Below are 19,733 nucleotides of genomic sequence, written 5' to 3'. Positions count from 1 at the left end.
GTCTCCGACAGTGTCAGAGAGAGAAAAAACTGCTTTATTCAGTGTTTTTACTGGTTTAAATCGCCTAGTCTGTTTGTTTTGGAGAGGAACAGACCCTAGCAGATAACTCAGCTCCTGCTAAAAACCTTCTGAGCAATGAACGCTGGAGGAATTATAAATGAAAGATCTGCAGTCCTCACTGCAAGATGCCACTAAATCTCCTTAAATCTTACACACTGCTTCTGGTTTCACACGACAGGACTTGTTTACAAAGTACAAACAGATGTAGTTTTTGCATCTCAGAATATGGCTTTCATCTGTATGTATTAGCGCAAAAAGGCACGTACATAAGTATGTGTGTAAATATGAGCAATTTGATTTTCTATTTAGCAAAGCTGACCACATCAGATAATAGCTACAACAAATGAATCCACATGAAATACAGTTTCAGGTTGTATTTGCTGCTGACGCAGAGCAGTCCCTGACCTCCTCTTACCTTACATAACTCTCATCCTGATTAGTTCTACACAGTGTCATACAGAGATTTAAAGTTTAGAAGAAAGAAACTGGTATTAGATGAGGAACTGGTATCATCAGTTGTCATTTTTACACTTCATTTTTGTGTGGATTAAGCAAATGAGATATTATTTAGCAAGTTTTCGTGGTGCTGGGAGGTGAATTTTGTTATCGTCAAAAAGAGCTGGGCTTCCCCCGTTTCCTGTCTTTGTGCTCAGATAAGCTAACGAGCTTCTGGCTGTAGCTTCATATTTAACAGATGGAAATAAGAGTTGTATCAGCCTTCTCATATTACGGTCCACCAGAAGGTATGTAAGGATATTTCCCTAAAATGTCAGACTATTCCTTTAAGCACTACAGTGTGGAGAATAGATACAATATTGGATGTAGAATTGGCCTCCATCGTACTCTTCCTGGTTTAAATCTGTAACCTTATGTTAACCCTCTTAAGCACAAGACACTCTGGTAGCGTATTTTCTGAGCAAGCCCTAATACGTCTTGACACTCAGCAACTTTTCTTCAGATGAACAACCTGTTGTTGACCTTCTGCCTCAAAGAAATGTCTCCAGACTCGTCTCATAAGCCTTTAATTTCCATCGATCAAAGCTGTTTTCTGTAGCTTGGATACAGTGGAAGTCAGACAGACGTCCTTCAGGGCAACACATGCCTTTGTGCCAGAGTGTCACAGAAGCTGCTTCGTCTTTCATTTGCTGCTTTGTTATCTTGACAGAGATGTACAGAAACAATATGCAGAATAGAAAGGGCAAGAATTGAATGTAAAATTCAGTAAATATTCATGTCGGTTTGTATAATCTGAGCACACTCCCTGTGGTGACAGATGTTTCACCCTTTATAGCCGGGTCATGTCATCACTTTAAGTCTTCTTTAGAAGTCCTCTTTGACTACCTGTTGCACAGAACAATGAAACACTGGGCGACAACGGTTGTTTAACTAATTTGGTGAGAAATTTTGTTACCCAACATCTGCCTGTGAGTCACGAGTGTTGTGTTACGAGGCTCTGCAGAACTGTGTGGGTGATATCTTGTGTTTTGGTGTGTGTGTGTGTGTGTGTGTGTGTGTGAATGAGACAGAAAGATGGTGGTAACGAGTAGGTGTTTGTTGTTCTTATGCAATTTTCATAGTCATTCTCTCTGACTGTGTGTGTCTCTGTGTGTGTGTGTGTGTTATCAGTCGTCAGCGCGCAGGGTCTCCAGGCCAAGGACAGAACGGGCTCCAGCGACCCCTATGTCACCATCCAAGTCGGGAAGACGAAGAAGAGGACAAAGACCATCTACGGCAACCTGAACCCAGTCTGGGAGGAAAAGTTTAGCTTGTAAGTTCTGCTTGTTATTTTCTTCCTGGTTGTAAAGCTCAGCTGGAGCTCTCAGAGGTCCGGCAAAGTTCAGGACAACAGTGTTATTATCACACCGTGCAGTGGCGGAGGAAGGTTTTAGATGCTTCACCTTAAGGTCCTGCACAGCCATGGTAAACCCACACACACTTAATCTGGTTAATTAGAGCTGTTCTCAGGACTGTGTGTGTGTGTGTACAGGCTGACATCATCTACTTATTACAACCCCGATTCCAAAATGATTTCCTTTCGTCCCAAAAACCTGTGACAGGGTATGTTTACCCCTGTGTTACATCACCTTTTCTTTCACCTACACTCAGTAAGCGTTTGGGAACTGAGGACACTAATTGCTGAAGTTTCGAAAGTGAAATTTCTTTCTCAAGATTCTCAAGGGAGCTCTCCAAAATCTTCAAGACTTAAAGACTGTCTGTGTGGAAGAATGGGCCAAAATCCCATCTGGACACTTTGAGAGATTAGTTTCCTCATACAGGAAGCATCTTGAAGCATGGATTGTAAACAAAAGCTTCCCCAGGTCTTTAACAAATTTCAGTTAGCGTCTTCAATACTTCAATTCCACTTAAGGATTTAAATGTTACTTTTTCTTTGTCCGTGTAGTTTAAGTGAGAAAAAAACAACGCCTGGTCTAAATTTCATGTGAATAGCTGCATTGGGAATACATTGTTACAATAAATACAAACAGACAAATAGAGCTGCCACACAGTGCAGATGAGGGAACACAGTGTCCAGTTTAAATGCGGTTATCAAGCATGAACAGGTACAATTTCCTAAAGCAATTTCAGTGAAAATCACATCGACCAGGAGTACTATTTTCCTCATAGTCATCATCTCCGACAATTTCACATCCTTCTCTAAATTATTTTAAGTACATGTAGTCCTATGAGACACCTGTGAGGGTGTGCACGGCTTTTAGTAAAAGCAGAAATGCCACAATGTTAAAAGAAAAAATTATCATCAGCAAAGTTCCTCATAAAAACAAAGAAAACAAAGATATACTTTATTAATGCCTGAGGGGATTAATGTTTTCATAAATGGCCTGAAATACACACAAATGCATAAACAGGACTTATACATTAAATGGAGAGATGTTAGCGTGAGGGGGCTGCCCATGGGCAGGCACTCTGAGCAGTTGGGTGTTCAGTGTCTTGCTCAGGGGCACCTCGACAGTGCCCTGGAGTCGACCTGGCACCTCTCCAGCTACCAGTCCACACTCCATACTTGGTCAGGACAGGGACTTGGGCCAGGGACCCCCCGATTTCCAACCCAAGTCCCTAAGGAGTGAGCTACTGCAGCCCCAACCCTATCTGACAAATAGAAATTTGCATCAGTAGTATCAGCTAAATGAAAAGTATCAAAAGTAAAAGCACAAATTATGTGTTATATTGTCATACATGTAAATATTATATTTGTGTTTCATTACTGTCAGATTGAACCAGCATGCTCTCTGTTGTTTTTCAGTGCGCACATTATAAAATCACAATATTAGTAGAGGTTTAACAATACATCAGTCAGGATTGATGCATCGATTCAGTCACCAATGCTCCAATATCATGGATGCAAAGTAAAAACATCGATACATATTGTCACCTTCAAGATACGCCTTTATTTTGAAACTCCCATGGCACATCTGTGTCACCATTTCCATCCAAGCACATGTCCTTCATAAACATTCAAACAGTGCTAGCAACCTTGCTCCAGGCAGACAAGGGCAAGCAACCAAGAAAAAAGACAAGAAGGATATTCACTGGTATCATGTCAAATTGATTGCAGGCCCCTGGATGAAGTTAACTTAAAATCGTGTCGTGGCAGATCTTGTGATGTTCACTGTCCAAAGAATCAATACAGTATCATGATGAAACTAAGCACATTTTCAAAGGTTGTAATCAACTAGTTCAACTACTTTATATTCTATTGGTTGGTTTAATCTCTAACTATGCATCATTTTCTAAAAACTCATCTTCTTTTTGCTGTGGTTAAGACTGTACTGTGTATACGCGGAAAAACTCTTCATAAAGTAGAGCTGGATGATATGGAGAAAATTAAATATCATGATATTTTGATGAAATACCTCAATATTGATATTGCAGGGCTGACTCGTGGTGCTTTCACAAAATATTTACACACAGATTTTTGATAAATAATCAAAAGGAATGTGGATATAATGACAAAGTGGGTAAAGGCAAACAATAGAACATCTACAACAGTTTGGTTAGTTTAGAATATTATCACTTTACTGTAATGCAGCCTTGAAAACCAGGAAAAGACACTTATGATAACGCAATATCCAAAATCTAAGATGATATTTAGGGCCTGTCCCAATACCCCCCCGTAGCCCTACCCCTTGGCCCTACCCCCTACATTTGCGACAGGTAGTGGTGTCCCAATTCCTTTTTGCATGTAGGGGTAGAGGCATAACGTGGGGTAGTGGGGATGAAACTAGCCCTTCGGCACGAGGGATTTCAGATGCTGACTTGCCAGCAAGGGGTAGACGTTGCCATGGCTACCACCGAGCAAGAGACAGGGAAAAAAGTTCATACATAGCTAACGTTACCATCTCCAGGTTGCTTGTTAGCAAGCTAGCTAGCTAGCTCGCACTATCTGGCATCTATCATCTGTCCCGTTCTGCAAAATTGTTGTATTTTTCACATTACGATAACACGCCAGCTAGTATATAGCTATGCTGCCTCGTAATGTTAGCTGGTTAGCTAGTTAGCTAGCTAGCAGAAGTCCCCTGTCGGCTGTCGTTCATCAAACGAAGCATGATGAATACAGCAAACACGAAGGTAGGATGAACTCAACTGGAGACTCCATTGTAGATGCCGGTTGGAAATGTAGATGGCTCGCAGCTTCCTGTTAAATAGTTACGTATGCGTGAACGTAACCGGCGTGGTGACGTAGTGAGTGGTGGAGGATTCCTAAGATTTCAACCTCTACCCCTCGTTGCTTCACTTCGAGGGCCAAGGGGCAGTGGGCAAGGGCTAGGGGTAGGGCCCAGGGCTAGGGGTAGTGGACAAGGGGGGTATTGGGATTGGGCCTTAGTCTTATATCACATTATTAATATAATATCAATAGATTGTCCAGCCCTATCATAAAGATATCAACAAATAATGTATGATGCATTTACATGTAAGGAAGTGGCACAGGTATACAGTGTAGTAGGTACAGTATCTATATCCGAATACGTTTTGATCAGTACTTAAGATCCTACACAGTTAGCACTGATTTGACCATTTGCATTTGCCAAATGAATTCTGGACAAAAACCTTTGTAGAAGGTTATTTCAACAGCATTTAAAAAGCATTTCAGGGGGAAGGAGGTAGAGCTCTTGTGGTAAAGCTGGTTGTCCATTATGCAGAAGGGATTGATCTCCGACTCCTCCAGTCAGCACATCGAAGGGCAAAAATACTGAGCTCCACATTGCCCCCAGTGGATGTGCACACTCGAGAGTGGCAGGTGGCACCTTGTATGGTAGCCTCGGCACCAGTGTGTGAATGTGTGTGTTAATGGGTGAATGTAACATGTAGTGTAAAAGCACTTTGAGTGGTCAGAAGACTAGAGTGGTGTAAATAAATGTAGGTCCATAAATCAAAAACTATATTTCAAATTGAGACTCACATTGAAGTGTAGTTATTGAAATAATGCTGTATAAACAATTTTGTGATGTAACGTAGACACCTATAAAAAGCTTTAATTTCTCAACCACTTTAGCAGGTTTTAGCCAGGACATACAAACGCTTTTTTCCTTTGGAAATCAACAAATCAGTGCTCACTGAGTAGTCACCACAGAGTGATAATGAGAGGCACAGATTTAAAGTATTTTTGAACATATGTTGATTTGCTCCAGGCTTGCAAACCCTCCACCTTAGCCATCTGCTCCAACACTCACACATTTCTTAAAAGAACACGCCGCCCACCTGTCCTCTGTCTCCGCAGCGAGTGTCACAACTCATCAGATCGTATCAAGCTGCGAGTTTGGGATGAAGACGATGACATCAAGTCTCGAGTGAAGCAGCGTCTGAAGAGGGAGTCGGACGACTTCTTGGGTCAGAGCATCATCGAGGTCCGAACTCTGAGCGGAGAGATGGATGTCTGGTACAACCTGGGTATGTAGTCACTCAGAGCCACAGGGATACGGGAAACTTAGTGTGTGTGTGTGTGTGTGTGTGTGTTTCTGTGTTTGTGGAGTAGATGGGAGTGTGTAATTGGTTTTATGTGTGTTTGTGTTTTGGAGTGTTGCTTTGCTCATTAGCACAGCAGTTGGATCACTCACTGCTTTAGCTGTCGTCATAGATCCGAAGTTCAACTTAAGTTCAACTCTGAGCGATGTATGACTGCAGAGTAATTGTGTGTGTGTGTGTGTGTGTGTGTGTGTGTGCGTGTGTGTGTGTATGTGTGTGTGTCCCCTTGCAGAGAAGAGAACAGACAAGTCAGCGGTGTCTGGTGCCATTCGTCTTCAGATCAGTGTGGAGATCGAGGGAGAGGAGAAGGTGGCACCATACCATGTTCAGTACACGTGCCTTCATGAGGTAACACACACACACACACACACACACACACACACACACACACACACACACACACACAACTTAAAATGGGGAAGCTGACAGGCTTTGAGAAATAAGTTGAAGGGGGAAATGTCGGAGAAACTTGAGAGTCTTGCTCTGTATTTTTCTGTCACAAACACATATATATAAACACACACATGCACAATCAGTGGCACCTAACATTTTCTTAACTGTTTAGCCCACAGACCTTTTCAGAGCATCTTTTGGTTGCTAGTGGACATCAACATCCACTTAGACTTACTGTCCAGCCACCACTGCATGAAAACAGCATTTGAAACGCAGAATTTTAGTCCTCCGGACCTGAAATACACACCAGCAAAAGTTGTTTTAGGACCTTGATGCTCAATGTTATGATGTTCCCTTTGATAAGGTGCAAATTTGGTATCACAAATAAAAGTCCACCACTTCCACTCCCCAAATAAAGAGCATATACTTGTCTACAGCAGGACCATGTTGGAGACGATGTGCAGCTTGTACAAACACTATCACAAAGAGGTGGAACAAAGCAGAACCACCAACACAAGATGAATGAAATATATATATATATATATGTATACAGTATATATATATATATATGTGTGTGTGTGTGAAACTGTTAACTCATAGAATAAGAGCTCAAGAGGAGAATAGTTGAGAGAAATTGGAGAAATGGTCAATGTTTAGATGTCAATGACAACATAAGAGGCTGAATCACTAAATATGTCACAGGGATGAATAAGTCGGGATCTTTTTGTTCTTTTTGTTTGTTGTTTTGTTTTGTACCTTATTTTCTTTTCTACCCTTTTTTGATGTTTTTGTAACAAAAACAATGAAAATAAAGTGTAAAAAACACACACTGTTTTGGTGCTTAGCTTGTTCAAACTAAGGCTTGTGAGCCAACAGTCTACAGAGGGAGAGATTAGCATTTGTATTTGTGTGTGCCGTGTGTGTGTGTGTGTGTGTGTCTGTCGTGTCATTTTCATTCTCCAAAATATTGCATAATTTACCTGTGATGAAATGAGCACTACAGACTGTGGAGTTTACTGAAAAGATCATGGTTTTTTTTGCTTAAAATACACATGTTTTGGGGCACAGTCCCCACTAGAAACGCAGCAATGTCTTGGTAAAAAGCAACTGCTTTTTGTGCCACTGTCCCCAGTAGAAAAACTACGATGACGACAACTCCTGGCTGTTTTTAGCTCCTCGAACAGTGCACATATTTTCCTGTTCTCTTAAACTTTCTTTTCTTTGTAGAATATGTTCCACTTCTCGACGGACGTGGAAGGAGGCGGCATGGTGAAGATCCCTGTGGCTCAAGGAGATGATGCCTGGAAGGTTTACTTTGATGAGGTGCAGCAGGAGATCGTGGATGAGTTCGCCATGCGCTACGGCATCGAGTCCATATACCAGGCCATGACGTAAGCTTGGTGTTAAATGTGTGTGTATGTGTGTGTGTGAATATGCAAGTTTGCCAGGGCATCCAGTTCTCCATGATGTCAGCCAGTTGTGTGCATGTATGGGTAAATCAAATCAGGAAGTACTTGACATTAGTGTGTGTGCATGTGCATGCCTGTGTGTTGATGTGATGAGAGGTGGGCGGGGTTGTCATGAACTATAAACAGCATGCAAATTAGTTTATCACATCTAATGAGAAAAGATGACCTGTCACCTCTGAGATTTCCCAGCTGTTTGATTGGATCATTATAGGCAGCTGGAAAGAGACTCAGGGAGCACACACACACACACACACACTTTCACACAATGGTTTAATTACATTAATAATGTTGTAATTTGACCTTAAAGGGGCCGAGAGCTTCTGTGTGTGATAAAAGGAGCACACACATAAACATAATCATACTGGGAAGCATTGAGTAAATTGAAGTTGGAAGCAGAAATGGCTCAGACTACGTCCCGGTGGAAATGAGGATATTAGCCGATCAATAACACCGCCAAATGAAAATGGCAATTGAAACGCACTGTAGCCATTATAACAGCCTCACATATCGTTGAAAGCCTGCTGAACAGCTTTATTTTGGTTTCCTCACTGGAACAAACTGTTCATACATGTGTTTGTTTGTTTGTTTATTTTTGTTAGGGTTGTAGCCAAATTTTGTCAGTCAAGTCAACTATTAATTTCTTCTTTTTTTTTGTCATGCAGAATTTAAATTTTTAAACGGGCTTGGTGAAACTCCATTCATGTAATAAACATTCATGTAATAAAGCAAACAAGCCAAATTAGCCCTCCGAGCTAATGTGTGCTAACTATGCTAATAACAGGTATCATTAGATACTAGACACTATATATCGACTCACCCTGAGTCTGATTCTGCAGCTGCCTGTACTGGAGAACAACGTGAAAGTGAAGAGTGCTCCCTTTTCAGCTAAATCTGGGAGCCCCAGAAGTGGTGGTTCCCAGCTGATCCAGCCACGGGGTCCAGATTTCTCCTTAGTCGTTAGTTCAAGCTCCAGGCAGTTTAATCTATTCAGCGTCATAATAGCTTTTGGCCATGTCGTTGAGCTAGTTTGCTGTGTCTCTTTTGAGTATCTGTCCATTAGTCAGTCACTCTACAGCAGGAAACAGCACTTCAAAATAAAAGCTCTGTGTAGGAAATGTGCAAGACTTCAAAATAGATTGTGTTTTGTGCAAACTTGACATGTTCACTAGTCTCTCATAGTTCATTCAGATGGACCCGCAATCCACCAGTTGGGAACAACTGTTTTAGTGTACTGTTTAGCTGTAAAATGAGATGGTTTGTGACCCGGCTGCCATGTTGAAAACAGTCAGCCTGAGTACCATGCCCCAACCAACAGCCGGACCAACTTTCTCAATTAACAGCTAAACAGTACACTAAAATATGTTTCTGAAAACATTTGAGCAGAGAAATAGGCGATGCCATCGCCGAATCTTGATTCATATTTGATCAGCGCTGCCTATTTTGCAATTTGACCACAGTTCACAAGCAGTTGGTTGATTGGTTGATTTTGCTCACATGCTGTAGTGCCATTGGAAATGCTACAAGGCAGCAGAGTAGGCAGAGGAGAATATAATGTTTCTGTCTCATCTGTCTCATTTAACTCTGTGTGAATAAAGTGAAAGTTTCAGCTACTATGACAAAAATAAGTTCACAACTACAGCTTTAAAGATACCAATACATTTAACTGGCAGAACCTCCGGGGGAATAGACATATTGTTCATGGCCACACAACCGTCCCTGCTCATTTTTGCACAGTGGTGTGTGCGCACCCAACTGATCACAACCAGAGCTGGCCATTACTGCTGAAACAATGTCTGATGTAGCATCCCAGCTGAACAGAGCAAATAGTGTCAAGCAGACAAAGACAAATGTCATGAAAGTAGTTTTACTATACCAATGAAGTATTGCACTTACTAACAATCCGTCTGTGTGTTGAGTTGTCTTTATTACATCGCTGCAAAAGTAAATTAGTTGATGCATGTTAAAGATATATACTGTCAGTAATATTAAAAATGGGTATTTGTACACTGGTGATCAACTGTTTTGACGTCATCTCCACTTAATCCATTTTTGTTTCCCTCTTTCATCTCCAATTTCGCCCAACCCTTTCCTCCATCTGTCCGATCCTTCATCCTCCTTCTCCACAATCTATTTCATTCATCCTCCTTCTGATCTCTCTCTCTGGCCTCTTCATGTCTCCCTCTCAACCCCATCTTCCATCTGTCTCCACCTGTCTCATCCTCCCAACCTCCTTCCCATTCTCTCCATGTCTGTCCTGCCTTTCTTTTTAACTTCTTACTGCTTTTTAAATCTTCGATCTTTCTTGCTTACCTTTTCTCTCTCTGTCTCTCTTTCTCCCGCTCATGTCTATCTCCTCTCCTTTCCTCCTCAGCCATTTCTCTTGCCTGTCCTCTAAGTACATGCTGTCAGGGGTGCCGGCAGTGATGAGCACCCTGCTGGCCAACATCAATGCCTTCTACGCCCACCCAACCGCCTCCACCAACGTCTCTGCTCCGGCTAGATTTGCAGCCTCCAACTTCGGGGTAAGTGACCACCAGACGCAATAAAATAAACACAGATGAACACTGATCTCTGCAACACAATCTGATGAGTAAAGACCATTTGGCTGTATGTTTTTAAAGCTTGTTGATACGTAGATTCAGTGCAGACGCAGCTTTCAGGTGATGATACAGTGGAGGCCTTTAACGCACTTGGATTTGAGAACAAACTGCTGAGACATCTCAGCGTAAAATAAACAACTATTTTTGGTAACACTTTATGAAAACCAGTTAGTGCCTCAGCTGTCTGTTTGGCTCTGAGTTAAGCTTATTAGGATCCTAATTCATATATAACAACTTACTATCAATAGGCAGTAGTAAGGAGGTTATTGAGGGAAAACTCTCAGTAGCTCAGTAGCTGTAAAATATGGTTATGCAGAATAAGGCCCAGATCACTCAGGAAGTGTTTGGCGGGTTGCAAAACTCGAGGTGCACCACACTGCCTTCTTTTTTTTTTTTTTTTTTTTTAATTGAATGCCATTTGTAAAATAAAAAATGCTTGCTGCACCTTTTTTATTGTTGCCAGGCAACCACCCCATCACCTCCTTACACTAACCTTCCCGTGTGATCAGTCTACCATTTTTTTTAATTTCACAGTGATTAGTATGTAGTTCCTGACATGTTGAAGCAGAGGGTGCTGTCTGTAGCTCTGGTTGAGGGTGAGAGGCTGTCAGCAGATACACAGAGATCTGTGTGGGTACATGAGACCCTAAAAAAGAGGGTGGGTCATGGGGAGTACCACCAGTTGGTCCAGGAGCTTCGCCTCCATGATGGACGTTTCCAGGCTTATTTTAGGATGGCTCTACCTCTCTGCTACCGCCAGTTTTTCCTCCATTGTTCACCAACTGTAAACTTGTTGTTGTGACCACCACAGAAGGCCCCCACCTCTCAAATCTTCTGATTGGACAATGGTAAAAAAAAAAGATGACTAAATAAGAGATGACATGAAGTGCTTTTTCACTCTGAGTTGAAATTTTTTCAACTCCAGGAGTGCAGAGCGCTCCAGCAAAAAAGCCAGGGGCCTAGAGCACAGAAACAGGTGCAAAGCAACACAAAAACAGTAAGCAAAAAGATTCTTCTTCTTCTCGTTAAAAACAATCACAAAAAGCCCCCTGCAGCTGCTACTGTAAAACGCTTTCTGTGCGATTAGGGCCTAAGACATTGATAAGTGCTCTATAATGACTAATAAAGAGCCAGCATGGTACTTAGGTAATGGTAAGTATGTGTACCTTTATATAAAATGTTGCCCTATTTTTTATTTTTATTGCAGTGGACAGGAGACAGATTTGATAATCATAGAGTTTCAGTGAGAAGCAAAGTTTTAGACAAGTAGTTTTAAGTACTTGCCAGATCATTAGCATAAAATTAATCATCTCTCACAGAGAACTTCAACAAATCTAATTCTGATGGGACAGAAATGAAGTTATATAAAGATAAATTATACCCAAACTTAACCATGTCAAATTAAATCAGTCTGATACTGCAGGACTGTAGTTGGATGTTTAATACTTAAGTGATAATCTAATATAGCAGTTCGAGTGTTTCTCTGGGCTCATTTTTGGATCGTTTCATGGATGATATATTTGAAGTAAAGATGCAACATTGTAATCAGCAAACTCAGGCTGATTTCAAATCAATACTCCAACATAAACACCTCGTAGTCATCAGTGGCTCTTTGTTGCATGTTGCCAAAGAGAAAAATATTTAATCAACTGGAGCGCTTCGTGGAAAAGAAGTACAAAAGAGGCAAACTGATATAAATAAAGGATGGCTTAGTGAAAGTGTAGAAATGGTAACATCAGTTTAATCAAGCTATAATTAAATAGGGGTGTGCCATATCATCTTGTTCATGATACTAGAGGTGTCATTTTTAATATCATAGGAAAAGTTCTCGTGATTTTTTGACTTGTTGACATTGTTATTACAGACTCCACAGTGGTTTCAAAAAGAGGAGCAGCTTCAGCAGTGTGGAATAAACTGTGGCATCCTGAATGTTTTATGAACAGCCCCGGACTTCTCAGACTCTTTTAGTGACTTATCACTCAGAGGCAGCTCTGGCAGCAGCACAACGTCTCTCCCTCTCCTCTCTCGCCGTGTGCATACAGGAGTCGGTGTCGTCAAGTGATTTTGTCAAAAACCTTTGGTAATGTAAACCTACGTGACGCTCACAGCTCAACAATAAACTCCATATATGTGAATGTGTGATAGTTAGGTATCGTAACAGCCTGCCACAGGTTACAGCGTGATGATTAGAGGAGGCATGGCAGAGCATAAAGGTCTAGGTGGAAAAAAAAATATTTTCTTAAATAAATTATATATTTTCGTCAGTTGTCATATTGTCAGGAATAATTTTAGGGCCACCCTATTATAAAAAGATATGGATTGATGGCCGAACAAGACATTCCACTGTGCCACAGCAACCTTTGTGATCAAACTATGCATTTTAATCTAAAGGATTGATGGGTGGTCTGCCTGCTGAAGACAGCTGCAACATATCTCAGTTTTTGTTTTTGTTTTTGTTTGTTTAGCCCTGTAGCTCCCACATCCTTTTAATACTTATGTTGTAGAGAAGTAGCTGGTGATATATGATATGACTTTACTGCAGGAATATCAATATCGGCTGTGGTGTGGGCCTGGGGGGATTAAAAACCCTGTAACATACACCAAAGTGCCAAATATTAGCTCGCCAAAAGAACAAGTCTCAGGCATATTCCAGTATTTCTCTAAAAGGTTATGGGCTGGCTCATTCTCTCTCCATTTCTTTATGTACTGCATCATCTGTGAGTCACAACTGATTTCTCAACACCGCTGATCTGATTCTGAAAAAGCCTCGGAAATGATTATCCTCACAAAATGACCCTGACATGAATATTGGTTGCACCAGTGACATATGATTGCCTTGGGAGGAGCTGCATTATTCTTAGTGGATGACATTTGTTGGTCTTTACAGAGCATTTTAGATATATAACAACATTAAAAAAATCAAGGGCATGTTCAGAATCAGCTGGCACTCAAAGCATCTCTTTCTGATGAATTCAATGTTTACCTTCCAGCTGCTTTTACCCAAACAAAATGCTCTTTCCTTCTTGATATGATTATTTCAGATTACACAAATAGCTTTTAGTCACTGTAACGACACTGATTTAAAAAAATAGAGGTACCATTCTCTGCAAGCCCCCATGAAGAGCTTACAGGACAATTGGATTTCAGGCTTAAAGCACAGCCCACACCTACCATGAAGTGGAGAAATACACAGTAAGACACAAAAGCAACAAAAGAGCAGACATTTATAGAGGGAAGCATGACTGATACTTCATCTTTTACAGCCAAGAAATGTTTGAATTAGTCTTAAAGCTACAGTTTGACCTAAAGTAGGCTTCACAAAGGCCCAATTCCATTTGTTAAAGCCTACTTACCCCTACTTCTTGTTTTCAAGTGCCCCTTTGCCCCCTTGGAACAGAGTTAGAAGAGGTAGTGGTTGAAATCCTTCTCAATGAAGTTCTTAACTCACTCACACACCAATGGAAGCATCATCAGGAGCGATTTGGGGTTCAGTATCTTGCACCAGGATACTTTGACATGCAGGAGGAGCCAGGGATCGAACCTCTGATCTTCCAATTGGTGGACGACTCGCTCTACCTTTGAGCCACAGCTGTGGAAGCCGGAGTACACGGAGAAAACCCAGGCTGATAAGAAGAGAACATGCAAACTCCACACAGAAAGGGCTCCCCCACCCAGGGTTTGAACCACCCACCCCAGGTTAGAACTGGGAACCCCCCCTACTTTGAGGCAACAATGCTAAACACCACTGTAGAGACACCCCTGTGTACCATACCACCGTGTTGTAGCACTGTACCACGATTTCACAAGGACTCGTAGGGCCCTATTTAGATGGTCTAAAACGCGAAGTGCCAGGCATGCGGCGCATGGGCGTGTCTCCGTCACTTGCTAGTTAGACAGCGCATTTTTAGACTGTGCGCCATGGCGGAGAGTCTAAAAGGGTTGGACTTACTTTTGGGCGTATCATTCAATAAGCCAATCAGAGTGTCACCTCTCATTCCCTTTTAAAGAGGCGCGATTGGAGCGCATGGCGGAGAACTACTTAGATGGCGGACCTACATAGGCATCATTTAGTATGGCAAAGTATGGCAGCTGCCATACCTTGGAATTGGGAGAAGAAAAAAAAGAGAGAGGTTCTGTAGTCATCTTACTTGTGTCATGGATGTATTAAAAGACGTGTGTGTGTGTGTGTGTGTGAAACAGTGCACTGTTTACTCCTGAGGCGCACTGGCTGGTTGTTTTCATTGTATTGCACTTAAATAGGTCAATAATATGCTCATCAGTGAATACGAGTGTTATTGAATCAAATTGTTTGCCACTTCGCTCCTCCGTGAGTTATGAGTAATGTGAGTTATCTATGTGTTGTAAAAGCATTTTGCTCTGCTGCTGTAGACAGCCTGTCTAAATGATGTCTTGAAGCCTGTCTGATTGCATGTGGGGTTTTTCTTCATGTCGGCATGTAAAGCTTGTATTTTCGGTCTCTGGAGACACTCCAGTAAAGTCGCCTATACAGTATTGTACCAAATTGGCCTTTGTTTTACTGTGTTTCATACACCGGACCCCTTGGTTATCTTCTAGAAATGAGCTTGTAATTCATTTATTTTCTTTATTTTCTGTGAAGTTAAACACATGACTAATGATAATTAAACGTCCGCTCGCTGTCCGTGGTGCTGAAATATGCGCCGAAATAGGTCCGATGTTTTCACTGCTCTCACCAAGTCGTGCATTACACGCAGACCTGAGGTATTATGAATGTGAGAAACAGCTTCATGTCCTTTGAAACAGTTTTCAATAGCATAGTATGTACTTCTGACAGGTCAAAGACCAAAGTGAAGTTTTATATAAGTTCATATGTTTGAAACTCCATCATCAGTAGCTCTGTGACGTCATGTCATATTGCCATACCTTAGCTTTTGCTGAAACGCCGCCCCAAGAGTGAGCGTTTTACAGCTGAGGAGACGGATCTCCTCGTGCAGGAGGTGTTGCCATGATTGGTCAGATAATTTCACAGTTTCAATTGTCATTATTACAAATTATGATGATCATTATTACTGCAATTAGATCTTTCTGATTAATGACTGACCATTAAGACGTGTTTCTGATAAATATTTTAATGTGCACAATAATAACCTTTCACACTGTAATCATATTTTTATTTGTTATCTTTTGCATATGTGTGGCTGCTTCTTGTGTGTCTGAGCAGAGTGCATGTGCGTTGTGCACCCGCCTAGAGACGCATATTACTACCATGTTTAACAGCGAAATACTGCGCCGTTGACTTTAGACCGGGTTTTTGTTGGTCACTGGCGCATTTGCTTTTTACGTCATCTAACTAGCAACGCGCCATGACTGCGCCTGACCACTCCTCATTTTTAGACCAACACACCCAGAGAAGCGCATGTTCATTTGCTAGTTAGACGACGAGGGCGCAGGGCGTGAAAATGACAACTGCGCCTGTATCTAAATAGCAATGACACTTGCGACATGGATTACGCGCCCTCCGCCGTCTGCCTTAGACCATCTAAAGAGGGCCCGTATAGTGGAACCAATTGGTACATTTGCGAAGTTACTGTCAAAGGTGCATGCCATTGCCATAGTTAAAAGACGTGTCTAATCAACTCACACTCCATCAGAGTCTTCCCACAGAAGGTGACCTGGTTTGTCTGTAATACTTTAAGCCTTGTAGAGACCTATTTCACATAGACATCCATGACAGTGACCTGACCAGAGCCAGTTGGTGTTCATTTATGTGGCTAATAATCTCCCTCATTAAAAGGTAATGTCTTATCACTGTGGGACCTTAGGAACAGCTCTGAACTTTGCGGTGGCCCATATTCGGCCCACGGGCCCCTGCAGGAGCCACAGACGGGGGGGACAATGACAGTTAGAGGCCGAGCTTAATGACTCCTGGGATCTTTGCCAATAGTGCCGACATCAGTTCTCCTACCGGTTGCACTCAGACTCCAGTGATATACGAGCGACTGCAGGCAGCGTGCTCTTGCTTTAATGGGTCAGGGGATGCAGGCAGACTAGCTCTCCCTATGGGGCTACCACTGTGTGGGTCTATTTCTGGGTTGGCAGCTTGGTAACAAGCCCTGCTGAATAGGTTGATAAGTTTATTTGTCTCATTACATTTTGCTGAATTGAGTCGTTTTCTATGTGGGTATCTGGGTAATTCATTCGTTTCATTAAGCTGTTCTCTCTCCGTGTTTGATCACAGACAGCATCAGTAACAGTTTAATGACTTGACAGTAATTAATGCATGACTCAGCTTGAACTAATGTATGAATTAATGCATGGCACATCATACACTCCAACACAGGAGACCCCACTCTAATTAATGACTAAGTGACTATTAGGTAATGTTTTGATTTCCCTCATAAAAACAAATTATCCTGAACTGACTTTGTTTTAATACGCTGATAAACGTCTGAGCTCTAAACCTTTTATTAAGGTATTACTTAATAACAGGGAGGGCGAGGAAAGTTTATTTGTGAAGCAATAAGTTGATTCAAATGCTTTACATACAGTAAACCATAAAAAAGTATGAAGGCAAATATAATAATAAAGAAAATATAAAGAGATACAACATTGATACTCAAACACTGATCCATGCCAACCACAGTTTTAATTAAAATCTAGGCAATGAAAAGTAGAGTATTACTGTTGTATGGACAGATTTGTTTGCTTTCATCGACCTTGTACAAAGTCAAAGTAACAAATAATCATAAAAAGCCCAGTGTAGAGCCACTTTGTTGTGCTGTTTTGTTTTTTTTTTTGGTACAAAAACGGTTCTTTTGATGTGAAAGGTTGCCGACCCCTGTCTTAATTGAAGGTAATAATGAACTGATTTTAGTTGGTTAAACCTGACAAGATAGACAAAAGCTAGTAAGCAGCATTTCAGAAAGAATGTTTTCTAAGGTACTTTGTGCATCACTGCCTCCACTATCACTGGTGTTACAGTAGACATAATTTGGGGGCATCGTTTATTCAGCTCTTAAAACAGAAATTAAGGAGATATATTCTTAATTTAGTTACTCAAAGCTAATTCAATAAAATTCAAGTAAACGACAAGTAAAAGTATCGATACCAATGGCCTATAGTGCATACTATTAGAGTTGGGAGCTTTTGTTGTGTGTTATCCTAACTTGCTGTCTTACCATGTTTTCTGACGTATGTCAAATAAAAGGGAAAATGTCATGAAATAATATGCACACATGCACTTCACCACTTTGCCTTTCTGTCAGACAACCTGTTCCAGCAGGGAAGCCGTTAACAGCTTTAGTTCCCCATCTATACTCCTGTCAAAGTCACCAGAATCCACTGACAACAAAATATATTTTAGTCCACTAAACACAATAGCTGCTGGTCTACCAGCATCTACTGTATGTGATACACTGTCTATGGACAAGTACCCCATACAGCCCCACTTTAAAAAATCTGAACTATCCCTATAAAGGGGTCACTTTTTAATCTGTGGCAATAATCTGATATCCATCCATCTATATGTCTTTGCTGTGATCAATACCTGTTATAAGATTGATTTTTATTCCTTCAAAGCTGGGATAGACATAATTCTTTGTCATCATTAGGCAAAAATCCCATAAAAAACTTTGAGCATATTGTAATTCAAGTGCTCTAAGAGAAAACTAGAATTGTCCACCTGCTCTTGGCTCTGTTTTCAGGCTTTAGAAAATCTAGCCTGTGATGGGAGACAATGGCCAATCACAGGTCTGCTCAGAGAGAGGGCGTTTGTCTGACAGTAAACGCAATAAAACACATCAGAGTCTACAAAGTGTTTCAGAGATGGAAAGAAAATGCTGGCAATAGTTTAGCCTCCTGCCAACCAGAGCCAAAGGCTCACAACCGTGGCTTTAAGTTCATGTTTATATAGCTAATGTTAGCTGCAGCCTCGAAAGACGGTGTGTCATCTCAAAGGGCTTTACAGGCCCACAAGTTTGCAAAACAGGAATTGACCCTTTGCTAAGCCCCACCCCTTTTTGATGGTCCAACAAGCTGTTGGAGTAAGCATGGAGGCCACACTGTAACTAACTGCACTGCCTGAAGAAATATAATCATATTTGTGGGAAACTGAAAGAGAGATTCCAGAGAGAAGCAGACAGAGGGGTCTACAGTCTGTGTTTGAAGGATATATCCAGGATGTCAAACTGACTCAGCAGCAACAACAGGTTAAAAAGACAAAGACAGTTAGAAGCTAAAGCCGAACTATAGGCTACAGATCACAGTGTAAAAGTGAACCACCACATCACTGCTGATCGCCACACAAGACAATGAATATAAAGGGAAACTTTGCTGATATTGAACCAGCTGTGTGGCATCGCAGTGTGTGCAGATGAACCGTGTTCAGCTTCGCCCCCGTGCCGCTGCCAGCACCCGGACCTCCTCCGCTGGACGGGCAGGGATCTCCAGGGGAAGTCAAACAACGTTCATCTTTGCACAATGTGATGACACACAGCTGGTTGAATATCAGCAAAGTTCCCCTGCTTCCCTTCACTGGTTCCTGTACAGCAGGGTCGCTCTTTGTTTCACTGTTATAATCATTAAAAGCAAAAGCAGCATGTGTATACATTCAGTAGGCTATATCTTCAGTAGCTAGCTAACCCTACACTTTTCAGGGTTTGATTTTGGTTTTGGAACAGGAAAGAAACGTTTATCTTTTTCCAACCTCTCCAGGTAACGAGTATCATTAATACACGATGTGCCCCAGGCACAACATTTAGTTCCAAATCCACAAAACCAGCCTGAAAATGAAGGAAATCTGAAACGACTGCATTAGAGTCAATGGAGCACAGCTGTGTTGTTGTCGGACACTGGTCTGAGCTGGCCTGATAATACTTTATGATTGGCCAGTCTGCCTCTGGGGGCAGGACTTGTACAGGTTATCGTATGAATGGCGTGCATATGTGCCGAGCTTGTCTGATGGGAGGGACTTAGGACAGAGAGGGCAGAGCTGCAGGAGGAGTGTGTACTTTTTTGTTTGCCTTTTCCAGGAAACTTCCTACCTCAGCTTTAACTCCATTATTAAGCTTAGTTTGCCTTTTATTCATGAATCTGAAAGGGATTTTTTTTCTACTCAAATTATAGTCGATGTTTTGATCAAAGGGTATTTTGCAACAATTTCAAAAAATTAATTTTTTCATGATTGATGTCTTACGTTTGGTCTCAGACTGAACAACACACAGGCAGCAGCCGGTGATGTTATTTGTTTTTT

General features: G+C 41.5%; 1 protein-coding gene across 1 annotated transcript in view; it reads left to right on the top strand.

Moving 5' to 3' along the window:
* The window catches only part of LOC125890162 (protein unc-13 homolog B-like), a 309,728-nt gene that overhangs the window by 203,531 nt on the left and 86,464 nt on the right, over positions 1-19,733 (top strand). Inside the window, exons 17-21 of the mRNA XM_049578657.1 lie at positions 1,687-1,828; positions 5,798-5,967; positions 6,275-6,390; positions 7,663-7,826; positions 10,276-10,426. Coding sequence (XP_049434614.1) covers positions 1,687-1,828; positions 5,798-5,967; positions 6,275-6,390; positions 7,663-7,826; positions 10,276-10,426 — 743 coding nt within the window. The remainder of the gene's footprint in view (positions 1-1,686; positions 1,829-5,797; positions 5,968-6,274; positions 6,391-7,662; positions 7,827-10,275; positions 10,427-19,733) is intronic.

Source organism: Epinephelus fuscoguttatus, linkage group LG6, assembly GCF_011397635.1.
Source record: "Epinephelus fuscoguttatus linkage group LG6, E.fuscoguttatus.final_Chr_v1".
In the NCBI taxonomy this organism is placed as follows: Eukaryota; Metazoa; Chordata; class Actinopteri; order Perciformes; family Serranidae; genus Epinephelus; species Epinephelus fuscoguttatus.
Note: the sequence above shows the minus strand (reverse complement) of the source record. Positions and strands in the feature narration are given on the sequence as shown.